General features: G+C 43.3%; 1 protein-coding gene across 13 annotated transcripts in view; it reads right to left on the minus strand.

Moving 5' to 3' along the window:
* Nucleotides 1-16,017, minus strand: part of FGGY (FGGY carbohydrate kinase domain containing) — a 416,420-nt gene that overhangs the window by 251,873 nt on the left and 148,530 nt on the right. For all 13 annotated transcript variants that reach the window (XM_053894721.1, XM_053894712.1, XM_053894705.1 and 10 more), the window contains one exon: nucleotides 11,842-11,957. In XM_053894721.1, coding sequence (XP_053750696.1) covers nucleotides 11,842-11,957 — 116 coding nt within the window. The remainder of the gene's footprint in view (nucleotides 1-11,841; nucleotides 11,958-16,017) is intronic.

The raw sequence follows: 16,017 nt of genomic DNA on the forward strand, positions 1-16,017 counted from the left end.
CTTCGAGGTTTGGGTCCTCACCGAACGAGAGAACTGTTGTACCTTATACGGAGACAGAGGACACCACAGGAGGAGCATGTTGGGTGGTTGGGCTGTGTGGGCAAATCAAGAGTTCTGTGTTGGATCTCAATCTCTCCCATCCACCAATCTATCCAGCATTTACTTAGTGGTGATGCTGGGCAGAGAAGACAATAAGAAGAGTCCAGTGGAGGATACAAGAGAAGAGAGACAAGATGTAAGCACTAGGTGTTACTGGAGCTTAGACTATGCCCAACAATCTAAAGAAGGAGACTGTTACTGAGAAAGGAAGTTTCAGAACAGGCAACATCTAAGGTTAGGTCAGCAGAATTCATTCATAGTGAACCTGTGCTATTTCCTAATGACATCCCCTTTACAATCATATGCAAAATCATCAAAACCAAGATCTATCATTAGCAGGAAGCACATAGGTCAATGGTTTTTAGGGATCAAATTTTTGGAAAACTAGGAGCAGCACCTCACCTGAGCAGCAATTCAACCTTGCTCTCAGGGCCTCCAAGATCACATCTGCAACTTACTTTCCTACTTGTAGGTGCCCAGCTGAACATGAATATACAAAGCTGACTGGGACAGTCAAAATACTCCCTTAGCTTTCTCTCAACCACACTCAGTCTGATGAAGCTAGCTCTATGAGATAATGATTTCAGGGAATTTGCATCCCATTCGCTTTCAATGTACTCAGCTCTGGCCACAATGGTCTTCCTTCACCATGCTCCCTCCTGCCACAGTCATTGCAAATGGTGTTCCTTAACAGCAACAATGTTCCCAAACCTCTTAACAGAGTCCGTGCATATCAACCTCGTCTAAATATCAATTCCTCAAACATGCCCTAGATTCCCTGACAAGGCCATATCCCATTATTATACACTCTTAATGCCCCCTTTACCATTCCCTGTAGCATTTACCTCAGTGCCAATTTTGTGATTGATTGGCTTATGCATTCTTTACTACATTAAAAACTCCAGGAAGGCAGGATCCATGTTGGTTTTGGTTCATCATTATTCTCCAGCAGGGAGCATGATGCCAAGCATTAAGTTAATGAGTGAGAACAAAGAAGGAATATAAGAGTTTTTCCTCTCTCTTTTTATCCAATCATAAATATGATCTGATCTTTGTAAACCATTAACCCAATCTTGTCTTTCTTCATGTGAATATAGTTATCCAAAGTCCTTCTTGGTTGCCCACAGAATTTGGTATTAGGGGAGCCCAATATTAGCTTCCTTTATCACTATGATATTTTACATAGCATTGAATTTTCTCATGTCAGCTAAGTTAGCTACTGTTTACTGGGGTCTTACCAGGAGTCAGTTTACATACATCACCACTCCATTACGAAGCCCATGGAAGGTAGGTATTCCTACACCTGTTTAATAGATACAATCAAGGTTCATAGAAGCTGAGTGACTTGCCCAAGGTCATATAGTCAATGAGTGGTGATTCTGGGATTTGATTATAGGTCTTTCTGACTCAAAAACTTCTAACTTCTAGTTTCTCCAAGTGTAAATCTGGAGTAAAAACTATTTTGCTCCAGTGGGAAAGTAAGTGTGACTATGCATGAAAAGAAACACTCTTTTGAAGTCATAAAGCACTATAGGAACATTAGTCACTGAGTTTCTTAGCTAATTATCACCTATGTATCCTGTATTTTTTCTTTGCCTATGGATATGTGCCCTTCTGTTCATAAGAAAAAGCTAAAGATCACCAGTTATGGGACTGAAGAATTTAGGAAATCCTATAATTCTGGTTAAGATAACCTCTCAAGGAGGTAAGACTTCAATGTGATGATGACTTTGAAGCAGAAGTCTGATTATTTTATTACATGCTGCTTGGAAGAAAAGCTGTGTGAACCTGAGGGTAGAACTAAGAAAAGCATTCCCCAAAGTCAGAAGAAGTTGGCAGTAATTACATGGGATCAGTCATGGGGTACTGGCTTTGGCAGACATGATCTATCACCTACGTGAGAATCTGAGTTCAAGAGACTGAACAGTTATGAAGACAGTAAGAAGTGGCATTTTTTTTTTTGAAGACTTAACTGTGTGCTAGGATCTTTACCTGCATTATTTCTTTCAGTCCTCCTAATATACCAGTTAAAGCTCAGGAAAATCAAGTAGCTCACCCAACAATATGGCAGAGCCTACATGGCTTGCAAATAATGGAGGCAAAACTGAACTCGGGCCTGATACTGGTGACCAAACTCTTAGCCCTTAAAATAGGCAACAGCTAATATTCCTAGATCCAACTATCCCTTGTTGCTTGGACAAAGTCCAATTCCTGCATTTGCAAGGCTGAAGACTGGACAATGGATTCGGTGCATTCACGTATGTAAGCCTGTCCCTCAGTGACCTTCTAGTGCTTAGTCCCTTTCAAATGACAGTAACCAGATTGGTTAAATGACAAGGAAAGGTGGCATGGAGTAGTGGAACAACCACAGGACTGGGGGAGGCTCAGGAGACCTGGTTTCCAGTTTCAGCTCTGTCACTAAAGTGCTCCAAGACCAAGGAAGTTCACCCTACCTCACTGAATCTTTCATCAACAAAAAAGGGCGAGAGCAAAATCTCTATGATCTCTTTCAGCTCGGCTATTCTCTGAACTGCCCAGCAGTAGTAAGAGAAGTTGGAAGCCGACCTCACTTTTGGGGGAGGCTTCCAATTATCTTCCAGATGCCACAGTGAAAGGAATAGCTGTTCCATGAAACCTTAGACACAGTGAGACTTCTAAAAGCCATTACGTTACAGCATGATGTGGTCATCACTGCTCCCTTGCCCTCCAGGCTCTGCAGGGCTATTCCTGGAAGGGCCAGCAACTGAAATGGTACTTCTGGGAATCTAAGAGCGGCAGTGGTGGGTTGGGGGAGCACAACTACTTTTTTCAGGCTCAACAGGCAGGGAACAGAGTGTTGAGACAGTAAAGACTGTTGCCCTAATGGTGCCAAAATATATTTAAAAAATGATAACTAACAGGTCTACAGGCTTTGTAAGCCACACTGAACTATGACGTCTGATACCTCCTTTCAGCTCCGTAACAAACCTTTATGGTATAGAGGTAGGCAGTGGGTACTGTATAGCGATTAGAGGAAAGAAACAGATTGGGGTGCTCATGTGTGCATGCACAACCATTTTCAGAGGAGCTACAAAACTTCTAAAACTGCCCACCGTGTTATTTACAGCACTGGTAGAAGTAATAATTGGAACCATCTCTTGAGAGGAAGGGAGCCAATCTTGTGACATTGGGTCTCTTACCAGGGGCCCCCTCTCTAAGGAAGGATAGAAACCCAATTAGAAATTAAACCCAGTCCCCTCTCCTTTCCTACCCCAGATCCACTATGCTCCAGCCACGTCCAACAATTCATGGACACCTACAGTCTTCTGTGCCTCCATATCTTCACCTGGGCTGTTTCTTCTGCCTTGAAAATCATTTACCTGCTTTGCTTAAAAAACTACTACTCATATTTTTTAGATACCTCAAATGCCATCTCATAAGAATTCCTTATGAGGTGTCAAAGTATTCCTTGATAACACCTCAAATTGTGAATTCCTTCTCTGCTGCCCCATAGTACTTTGAGTATGTCTAGACTTACTGAAAAACAAGAACAACACTGAGATTATTGTTTTATTTACCTCCCCTCTCTGCTCAATAGACACGAGATGCCCAAGGGCATGGATCATGGTGAATATACTTTTCTTTCGTACTTAACCTAGCACCTGGCACATAGGAGACACTCAGTAGTGTGGCTGTTTGGATGGATGCATGATTGGAAGGATCACTAACTAACAAGAAGACTTCTAGGTCATCCTCCATCAGGCAGAAATTTGATTTTAAAGGATAAAATAAGATAGTACAATACTCAGAGGATATGAACTTGTCTCAGGTACTGAAAACACCCTGTTTTATCACCTGGACAGGAGTGAAAAGGGTAGTAAGAGAAAGTGGGATAAGACTAAAGGCTCAGGGTGATGGGCAAAGGCAAAGCCCAGTCGAAAACACCCATAGGGAAGGTCTCCCCCAAGACATGGGAGATAGTATTGTATAAGACCCCACAGAGCCTAGAAAATGCTGGGATTACCTGTGGCCAAAGATGTCTACAGACTTTCCAAAATATATTACTAAAAAAAGCACTAACATCTCATGATACCAAGATGGAACAGCAGTTCAGCAAAACTCTATGTGAAAAGTCTCACATTCTAAGAAATGAACGGACAAATCCTTGCAAACATGTCTAGTTCTATTGGGAGAACTCAGACCACTGGGTATTAAAGTCCTTTGGCTTTAGCCCTTCTTTGTTTGGGAGACGCAGGACGTACAGATCCCCCTACTTCTCCACCATGTTGGCCAAGTCCCTGATCACTGGGTATTAATAGCTTTAAAAGGATTTTATAATACCCACAACTATGGATGATAAGAGATCCCTGCATTCAGGCTCCCAACACTGGCCACGATGCATATTACTAATATAAACCCCTTATGTATGTTTCTACAAAGGGATTTCCTCTTCTCTCCCTCAGGATGGCGTAAGCATTAATGTGAACAATCATTCATGCTTGTATACTCTTACTTATTCCATCCATGAGAAGGAGGATAGCTTAGCTCATCCAGGAGACTTGGGGGGGTGGGGAACAACCTCCCCGGGGCCATGTTAAAAAGGAAGTACAGTCACTGCCTTGAAATGGAGTCAGCACAGGCCTGGCATGTGTCGCTCTTCTTGAACCACCTGTACCCAGGCCAGTGAGGGAGGGGCAGAGAGAGAGAGACACAGAATCCAAAGCAGGCTCCAGGCTCCATGCTTCCAGCTGTCAGCACAGAGCCTGACGCAGGGCTCGAACCCATGAACTGTGAAATCATGACCTGAGCTGAAGTCACACGCTCAACTGACTGAGCAACCCAGGTGCCCCATCAATTGTTTAGACTTTAGGACAGAACAGTAGTGAATCCTGGCCCAGCTATGTCCTCAACACATACTTGTGATTAGCCAGGATTCTTTACCTACAACGTGAAGCCTACATGACAAAAATACCTACAATGTAGCTTTAGTTAACTGCGGGTTTATTTTACTCTTTGGAAAAGTGATATTCATAATCTTCTTAAAATAAGATTTTGTTTGTTTTTGTTTTGTTTGCTCTGAAGGAGTTAGAAATGTTTCTCATCATGGAAAAGTCTCAGAGAGATTTTGTTACAGGAATGAGGTTGAACTGCCGCTATCATTCTGGTTCGGGTGTGTCTTTCCAAGAGTCCCTTCCTAAGTGTTAAATCGATTCGTGAAGAAAGGACTGTGAACACTGAAATTACGAAAAGAAATCACTGTCGCCTAGTGATATCAAATAATTCAAAACAATTTTATGGGGAGTACATTACGTATTTCGGACAACTGAGGCCAAAAAAGGAATTGTTTATCAAATCCTCCATTCAAACATACATTCACTCACTCAACAAGTACTTCATCAGTATCTACCACGTGCCAGAGAGTAGCCAGTGTCCTGTGTGTCTCCCAGAGGGAGAGAAATGAAGTTTAAAAATACAGCACTCCTCCCCTTAAGGAAGTGTTTTCCTTCACATATGCTGTATCTTCAATTTTGCCTCTCACTTAACAGTTAGTAACTCCTTGTACTTGAGCTTTACGTCTCTTTTTTGCCTGGGTTTCCTGACCCCAAATAATGAATGATCTGGAAGCTAACACTGAACCCTCTTACATAACAAAGCTCTCTCTGCAATGCAAATCATCACTCTATCATTAAGCCATGTTGCGCACATGAGTTTCCACAAAGTGGCCTGCCCCAGCAACACAGCTAAGCACTCTACCCAGGAAGTAAAAAGGCAACTGGGAAGTGCTGAAAGAGATCCTGGAAAATGGATGACAGCAGATGGGATGCTGTGTGTCTTCCTAAGCGTCTTTGCTCCTCACCGATCTCTTCCTTGATAGATATTTAGGATCAGATGGGTGATCTAGGGAGCGATTCTCATGGAACTGAAGGTCAACATTTACTGGAACAGACTTTTGTTGGACTATGGGTAGATGATGCCTCCAAAACACTGGATTTGGGTGTTTCCCATCAATTCTCAACGTTCATTTCATTACTATAGTTTCAATTATAAAGAAAAAGCCTATGGGGCGCCTGGGTGGCTCAGTCGGTTAAGCGTCCAACTTCAGCACAGGTCATGATCTCACAGTTCATGAGTTTGAGCCCCACGTCAGGCTCTGTGCTGACAGCTCGGAGCCTGGAGCCTGCTTCGGATTCTGTGTCTCCCTCTCTCTCTCTGCCCCTCCCCTGCTCATGCTCTGTCTCTCTCTGTCTCAAAAATAAATAAAAAACATTTTAAAAAATTTTTAAAAAAAGAAAGAAATGTCTACTGTAGTCTTTTGATTCACAAAAGGATTTTTCCCCCATACTTTGTATCATGTTCCCAAATCAAATCTTCCAAATATTTCCTTGAAAGAAGGCATTAGGTAGTAATATTTTAGCTTTGGAAATTTGCATGTAAGTTACTTACAACATTGTAAATTTCTTCCCCTGTCCTTCAGATGCACCGTATAAATACTGCATTTGATCCTTAACTTACACTTCATCAATAATTCATTTCAAAAATATCCCTCCGTAAGACCATCAGCTGCTGAGGTGTTCGGTTTTCGGGGAAAGCACTTATTTACTGCATGAGCCCAGGAAGGCTGGTAAAGACTTGGCTAAAAGCTCCGCATGGAGCGAATTATGGTAATTGAATTAATGCTCAAATCCACAAAGCTCTACTCAAATCTGCTGAAAGGTTTTGCACTTTATTGCCCACATCTTGACGGGCAATGAGTCCACTGGAATTGTTTAACACTTCATAAGGAGGCTTCCCAGATTAATTTCTCATTGTTACAAGAATTACTGAAGAATGTCTGGAGGTATCTTCCAGAGCAATCTTTCAAAGTCAAAACTGAGAGTTAACAACCTCTTTACTATCTTCCACTTTTGGTTCACCGAAACTACAAGTTCAAGTCACCAGAAATGAAAATCAAAGGAAACATCACATAATTAATTTTGATGAATGGGTAAGTTTTAATTCACGTATGGCAATATTCTGATTAATGATACGTCTCCTTAGGACATCCATTAAAAATCCATTAACTTAACAGGCTAAATCCAATAAAGTTACTCTGGAAATTTTCTGCTAGATTAACATTATGGATTATTAACGAATATTTCCTGTAGGTATTGCTCTATTAGCAAACTGAATATACCAATTAAACACGGGTTTTGTGTCAGGGTTGGGGGAACACCAAAACATTAAAAAACAAAAAAACATAGTTGAAGTTAGACCCAAGTTGCCAAAGATACTACAAAAATCAGTAAAAATCATTATAGCTTTTATTTTTTAATTTTTTTCAACGTTTTTTATTTATTTTTGGGACAGAGAGAGGCAGAGCATGAACGGGGGAGGGTCAGAGAGAGAGGGAGACACAGAATCGGAAACAGGCTCCAGGCTCCGAGCCATCAGCCCAGAGCCTGACGCGGGGCTCGAACTCACGGACCGCGAGATCGTGACCTGGCTGAAGTCGGACGCTTAACCGACTGCGCCACCCAGGCGCCCCATATAGCTTTTATTTTTGAGAGAGAGAGAGAGAGAGAGAGAGAGAGAGAGAGAGACATAAAGAGAAGGAGACACAGAATCCAAAGCAGGTTCTAGGCTCTGAGCTGTCAGCACAGAGCCCAACGAGGGCCTCCAACTCATGAACTGTGAGATCATGATCTGAGCTGAAGTTGGATGCTTAACTGACTGAGCCACCCAGGCGCCTATCATTATAGCTTTTAAAAGCAAGAAGTGCCAACCTACCAGGACCAGCCATCTCAATTTATCTACTTACTAATCAAATAGTAAAATTTATCCACTTACTAATCAGATAGTAAAATTTATCCACTTATTAATCAAATAGTAACTGAGCTACTAAACTGTGCCATGCCCTGTGCCAGCACTGAGGACACAAAGGTAAATTAGTGAAAATCCTGACATTAAGGAGCTCACAGTCTAGCATGGAATCAAGACACACACAGGTAACCAACGTGTATTATAATAAGATATGGCCAATATACCATGGGAACACTCAGAAGGAACAACCAAATTTGAGGGATAGTGGGGAGCATGAGTAAAAGAAGTTGAAATTTGTGTTCCAATATGATATCACCTCCTTCTAGGGCCTCCCATTGGAAGGTCTTTGATCCTGACTTATCATTTATTGCTTCTACATGTGGTTAAATGAGATTATTTATCAAATTCTCGCCTGCAAACAGGGAAACACTATTTTTGTCACTGACTGTGAGAATTACATGCCACAAGGTATGAGAAAGCACATAGACATGTGCTTGAAATACAGAAGGGGAAGCAGGGTTGGTACTGATCTGCTGCTTACTATTCATAGGCACCCACTGAATATTAATGGGAAGTCAAGATAGCAAAACGGCTGGAGCAGAATTTGGAATCATTCAAACGTGGGTCTGAATTCCGCTTCTACTGCTTGCAACTTATACAGCCATCATTTAAACACTGTTCCCTTTTCTGACCCTCAGTTGCTTCAGCTGAAGAAAATACAATAAAACAGCTCTGTTACACAGTTGTAAAAATTTAACAGGATAAGGGTTGTAATACAACAGTATCATGTCTGGGAAGCAGGAAGCTATTAGTGTTAATTGCTACCATTTACTCTGTCTTCACAGGTAAGACTGTAGAGATATGGAAACATTACTAGACTTATCTAAGTTGAAACCATCAGTGACAGAACTAGAACTGCCCTAGCTCCCAGTTCAGTGTTTTAGACCCATCTTGCCTGTACCCCTCAATTAGACGACAAAACACCCTCCCCTAGCACTCAGTCCTAAAGGTTCTTCAAGGCAGCAAGCTCATGGGGTGCCTCTAGAACAAAAGATTGGGAACTCAGGACCTGATGGCCCTGCTTTAACTCTAATGACCAGTACACTAATACCCTGGTGCTATGGGCTGAATTTGTGTCCCCAAGTTCCCATGGTGAAGCCCTAATCCCTAAGGTGTCTATACCTGGTGATATGGTGGGTGGGACGTAATGAAGGTAAAATGAGGTCAAAGGGTGGGACCCTGACCCAACAGGATTTGTGTCCTTAGAAAAAGAAACACCAGTGAGCATTCTCTTGTGCACACTCTTTCTCTGCATATGTAGAAAGAAGAGGTCATGTGAACAAATGTGAGAGGCAGCTGCCAACAAGCCAAGAAAAGAGGCCTCAGCATTAAACTTACCTTGTTGGCACTTTGACTTTGGACTTCCCAGTCTCCAGAAGGGTAGAAGTTCCTTTCCATTGCTATAAGTCGCTCAGCCTACGGTGTTGTTATAGTAGCTTTAGTGGTCTAGGACCCGCGACAGCTCTTTGCCGCCATTTTCTCTTAACTCTTGCCACCTGTCTCGGTTCTAACAGCCTTGCCTGTGTCTCACACATTCCATCAGCATCCATTTATCAGTAACGCCTGTGCCAAGACACTTAAGGGTAAGGCACAGTGGTCCCTGCCCTCTAGAAGCTTTCAGCTGAGCATCAGCTTCTGTGAGGCTGCCCATTCTCCTTGGGAAAAGGAAGCACTGTCTAAAACCCCCAACTGCTTGGCAGGAGCCCCAACATGCCACCCTCTAGCCAGCTCACTCAGCCCCCACCATAAAAGACCGACCCTGGTCCCCGTCACTGTCCAAGCTGCTGCCTCCAAATGGCCCGACCACCCAGAATTTTAAAGCCAACCATCGTATTAGTCATATTAATACTTAAAATACTAACTCTTTTTTACACCCTATTAAATTATACTCCACTGAGACCCCATCACACCCTACTCCCGTCCAGGTAGGCACACTTGTTCTAGTCTACTTAATGTTGCCTTTGGGTGCTCAATATTGGGACTGCTGCCCAATCCTTCTGAAGGCCACCATATACCCACACCAGTTGCCTCCATCTCATGTATCCCATAGGCAGTCTGCTTTGGTAGGAATGTGTGGAATTAGAGACCCTAGTTCTAATACTGACTTGACAACTGAAGAGCGGACAAGGAATTGAATCTCAGTCTCCCCACCCATAAAATGGGAACAGCTAGCTACACTACTAGGTCTGTGAGGGCCAAATGAGATAATGTATATAAGTCACCTACCAAAGGACTCAGAATGTAGCTGATGAAGAAGAAAGCTGCTTTGCTGTATTCCTCTCATCCCTGGTCCTGACCTCTTCCCCTTCTCCACCAGCTCAGATCCAGAGATGGTTTCAACTGAGCCACAGCAATTCCAGAATGGCTCTTTGTGCATACTACTATGACTGTTCTTTTTCCCCAGACTTAGCAATTTGTAGTTGAACAGACCACAGACAACCAAGGTATGTTGCCTACCACATGGTAGTGCAGGGGCTACCTGAGTCTCTCGTGTTTCTATCCTTGAACTTTAAATTTTTTTTTTTTTACATTTATTTTTTGATAGAGAATGAGCATGAGCAGGGGAGGGGCAGAAACAGAGGGGGACACAGAATTCAAAGCAGGCTCCAGGCTCTGAGCTGTCAGCACAGAGCCCGACGCAGGGCTCGAACCCACGAACCGTGAGATCATGACCTGACCTAAGCATTAACCTCATGCTTAACCGACTGAGACACCCAGGCGCCCCTATCCTTGAACTTTAATAGATGGGTCATGAGGACTCCACACCAGAGAAAGGTGAAAGTGGAAAAACCTATTGTGTGACTCAGTTATTAAGGGCAGTCAGAATGTGTAGCTGACACCAGTTTTTTGCCAATATTCAATAACACAACTCTCAAGTTTTAGCTGGTCATGCACATGGACACATGGCTGCCTGGCCAATGACCACACTTCCCAACCACACCTAAAGCCTACCTGGGTCTTATGAACAAGGGCTGGTCAGTGGGATGCGATCAGAAATGACATGGCTCACATGGATGGATTTCTCAGTCCTTTTCATTTGTCCCACTCACCGGCTGGGAACTGATGAGAACTGGAGTAACTACCTTGGACCCAAAGTTGGAGGTAATGTTGTGACAATGGCCGAGCTGGCCTGACAGTTACTTACCTCTATTCTATTACAAAGGGAATGACCTTCCATCTTGTTTAACCCACTGTACTTTTTTCCCTTGTGTTGTTACAACATCTTAGCCTAAACATTCAACTAGAACTGTTAAGTAGTAACGAAAGGAAATAAACAGCTCTCTCTGAGATGACCGTGCAAATTTTAAACTTTCAAATGTGAGCTACTGTGATTTGTACTTAGCATCTAAATTCTTCCCCCAAGTAAACCCCTACTAGTCACTCATGGTTTTAATGCCTTCTCATTGCCACATAAAACTGGAAGTCTGGGATTCTATGGCCTTATGGACCAATGGCTCATGTCCTAGTTTGTCTTGTTCCTGTTTCTTCTAATTTTGATGTCTTCAACTATTTTTTTCTGTTCATGGCCTTGTGTGGTTCCTTGAACCTAATTCATAAAACATCTTCCTAGTACTCATGGGAAACAATCTATATGTACTTCCTCGATTATGCTATTCCCAGCAACTCCCTGCAAATGTCTTCCTCAATCTAGCCCGATGTCTACAATTCTGTATTTCAGGACTGACTTCCACAGCCTATATCTCTACTCAGGTCCTATGAGTCCCAACACAAAGGCCCACTAGTCGTGGTCGACCCACAGTAATGGATTCATCCCTCTTAGGAAAACAGGGCTGAGTTTCTGCATTTCAATTCATACAAAAACAAATAAAAAACCAATATCCTCATACACACACGCATACACATAATCACTTTCCAGATGTTTTCATTTTGTTTTGATTTTACCTATTTTGCTGTAATTATCCGCAACAAAATCTTCCAAGCCAATCAGCTTCCAGAAACTGTCATCCCAGCCTTTCTCTGCCGAGTATGTCCATTTGCACACCAGGGAGCAGAGAGACCTAAGAAAATGGGACAGAGGCAGAACCAATAGTATGAGTGAGGCTTCCTTTATATTTTGCCAAATACCTCCCCAGATATCTGACGCAATGTTAACGAAGTAGAATAAGTCAAACTAAGTAATTACACACCCCTGTTCAGATTCAAAGTCTCCATTTGTACCTGGCCATGGGTTGGTGGCTGTGGGGCTCAGTGATGGGTAAATGGGTGTTCTACTCTGCTTTGTGCATGTTCAAAACTCTCTATAATAAAAAAGTAAAAAAATTCAAAAAGTGACCGGCATACATATGGTTGCTTCAGTCTAAAGCAATATTTAATAGAAGGAAGACCTGAATGCTGGAAGGTACTTTCCTCTCCAGCTTCATTTCTCATACATTCAGCCTTAGTATTGTACATTTCAGCAATAACAAATCATTTGCAATTCTCTGAAGGGGGGGTGAGGGGTGAAAAACATATTTGTGCACATTTCTAGGTCTTTGCCCTATTCCTACTTGTTTGGAAACTCTTCCCAGCTTCTTCATCCTGACAACTGAGTCCCCAGTTCTGGGTAGAGGTGCTCCTCTGAACTCCTGGAACGTGAAACATACCTTCTATTATCACCCTTAAAGTGCTGTGTAATTAACTGCTTCCTATGTACCTTCCCAACACTGCTATTGCCTTCCAACCCATGCTTCATGGTGTGCCCACAGCAAACCTTACAAAATTAAATCTGATTATATGAATCCCTGATTAAAACTCTTCAACTGCTCCTCAGTGCCTTCAGGAAAAATCCAATCCCTTAGCTGGGCTTAAACCACCTTTAGTAATAGGACTGTGCCAACCTCCAGATTCCTGTCTTGCCATTCCGACCCCTGCTTTCTTCATTGTCCAGAATGGTATTATTTGAAGTCTCTCTTAGCAGGCCTGATTCCTCACTTCCCTGGGCACTGAAACCTTTATTCATTCTGCCTAGGATGTTCTTCATTGTTACATATTTACCAGTTAGCGTTCATGACTCATCCCTTTTCATGAACCCCAGTGAAGGGCAAACTTGAGTCCAAAGCCTCTTCTCTAAGCTTCAACCTGGACATACCTGTAACATTTACCATGGTAACTGTCTCTGCCCATTCACTTCCCTGTCTCCCCCACTAAGCCTTCAGAGCCAAACCAGCCTTGCCCAGCTCTACCTCCAGTACGTAGTCCACACTCAGCCAAAATGCATACTGAATGAATGTCCACACCAACAATCGAATATGGTCTATCCGCCTCAGCAAAGGTAAGTGATAAACTTGGGGAGCTCACACAGTTTTAAGGCTAAAACTATCTCTTAGAGTCAATAGTCTATGTGCATCTCATTCAGTCATTCACACTGATTCACTCATGCACTCACCCACTCAAGAAGTAGTTAGTACTCAGTTACTATGCTCCTGGCACTATGTGATGCCCTGGGGAACCGGTGGTAGGCAAAAGAGTTGGTCCCCTGCCTGCATAAAAGTTGACAGCCAAACTGGGGGACACAGAAATTAATAAATCACACCTTAAATCACATACTAACAGTAATTTCTAAAGGAGGGAGAGAAAAAAACGAAAACCTTTAGCAAGGGAATCTGATATAACCTGGTGGGAGAAAAGGGGAGAAAGTATCAAGCAAGAAGGGCTCCATACAGGAAGCGACCTTTTGTGAGACCCAAAAGTCTTTTGAAAGCGAATACATGTTATTTATCATTCAGGATTTTTCTAGACATGGTGGAGAGGGCAGAACACCTCGAGCTAAGGAAGCTAAGTGGGACAGATATACTGAAGGAGTGCTAGCGTCCACAGAAATGTAACACACACATGCTAAATCCTCCACCTTATAAAAGACAATTCTCAAAATCTGAGGTATCAAGAAGATAGTCACCTGCGTAGCACATTCCGAATAACATACAACAGGCTAAATCAAATCCTCTTGGCACAAAGCCTGGAATTCCAACTTTTTGGAAGCTCTGATGGCTCAATGCTATGGAACCGAAGACGGTGTGGACAGATGATGTCTAATGATCTGGCCACACAGAATAGCACTTCACTCTCCAAATGCCCCAGCCATCTGCAGAATTTTATACCTCTGCTCTCAATGTTCCTTCTGTCTTAATTGCTTATTGTTCCTTCCACTCATTCTTGACTATTGGCCAACTCCAAGTCCTCCTTATAGTCCAGTTCCAATGGCACCCCCCACCACTAGCTCCAAGCTAAACTCATTGCTCCCTCTTCTGGGGCAGCATTCTAACTTGGTAACATTGCCTTCTAGCTCTTAACAGCGGTGGCAGGTTGGAGTCACGGTCCAAAGTGTCCGAGCCTCTATATATGTTCATCTCTTGCCATGTGATTTGTAACTGCCCGCCCCCTCCTATCTCCACCCTATCCACAGGGCCTCCTTTCCTAAGTGCAGACTTCAGATTCTGTCACATGGCTGGATTTGGCCAAAAGAATAAGTCAGGAGGACAGCATTCTGGTTTCAAGCCTAAGCTTCAAGAGGCATCATGTGTTTCTGCTTGCTCTCCTGTGTCTCTCGCACAGCCTAGAGAAAATCACATGGGGCTAGCACAGTGGTGCAAGGAGGAGAAGAGATGTGTACAGCAGGGCAATGACCACCAGACTCGGCCTACATCACACATCCCAGGCTGTCAAGACCTGACGCAGTGAGTTCAGTTAACACTAGAAGAACCACCCAGCAGAGCACAGTCTGAACGAGCAACACCATGAGCCAAATAAATGGATTACGGTGCTCAACTACTGAGCACTCGCTGTGGTTTGTAACAGAGCAACAGTTAAACAACTCAACACTTTACAGCACAATTATGTTATCCCAAGCAGGTTTTCCCCCCAGTAAGGGCAAGGAGAGGGATGTCTGGGTCCTCACAGCACGTTAGAATAAATGGCCAGAGAGCCTGCTTTGAGGAAAAATGACTAAGCCCAGGAGGCAGAGAGGTTCACAGCTGCAGATGCCTTGGGCAACTCCACCCACCCTCCTCAGGATTATTCAAACACTATTAGGGTCCATTTCATTTGGATCTCTTTAAATCAACTCCTAGGTAATATGAATGTGTAAAAGCAGGGGGTGGGATACCTGGGTAGCTCAGATGGTTAAGCATGTGACTCTAGATCTCAGCTCAGGTCATGATCTCACAGTTTTCCTGAGTTTGAGCCCTGCATTGGGCTACAGTTGGAGCCTGCTTGAGATTTCTCTCTCTTTCTCTCCCTCTCTCTCTCTCTCTCTCCCTCTCTCTTTGTCCCTCCCCTCCCACCCCTCCCCCCTCTCTTTCTCTGAATAAGTAAACTTAAAAAAAATTTTTTTAAGACATTAAAAACAAATAAACGAACAAACAAAAGCAGAACTGGAAAAATGTAGAGTGGATCTGAGGCCTTCAGCTCTCCAGAACTCTCCAGGAGAGACAGAAAGTGAGTAAAGGCAAGGTACCAGTAGCAGAACAAAAGGTTTCCCTCCCCTTGAGGCCTTTTTTAAGACACCAGGGTTTTGCCATTCCCTGAGGTATTCCTGAGCAACTTGCAACTCCCAGAATAGCTGTTCCCCATCAGGCAAGCTGACCTACCAGCCTACTGGGGGGTGGAAGGTGTAATCTATAGGATCAGAACCGCAGACAGGGGAGAAAGGCTGGGGCTACACTAGCAGGCTGGGTTGTTTCAAAGATGAGTAGCCAGGGAGGAGTGTTGTCGCCGGGGAGAGAGGGTCACTGGCTGTTTGTTCTCTGCCAGCCAGAATACCAGGGCAGAAAGTGCTGGAGCTTCCTCGCTTTTAGATTTGTTACTGACGAGACTATAAAATCCTATAGCCAGGTCAAAAGAACAACAACCAGTGAGCAGGCAGCACAAAAACCATACTAACTTAGGGGACCAGGTGATATGAGAGTAGGTCTCAGAGAACATGTATAGGAGGGCAGGTGTCTCTGAAGAGATCACAGTACAACGCCTGGAACTCAACATCAATAATGGAAGTAGCCAGAGGGCAGAAGGCGGCGAGAAAGCCTTTCTGAACAAGACACACGGATTTTAAATTTAAAATTTTTTAAATTTCTGCAGAAGGAC

The sequence above is a fragment of the Panthera pardus genome, unplaced genomic scaffold, assembly GCF_024362965.1.
Source record: "Panthera pardus isolate Hobbes unplaced genomic scaffold, ASM2436296v1 HiC_scaffold_11, whole genome shotgun sequence".
Classification (NCBI taxonomy): domain Eukaryota; kingdom Metazoa; phylum Chordata; class Mammalia; order Carnivora; family Felidae; genus Panthera; species Panthera pardus.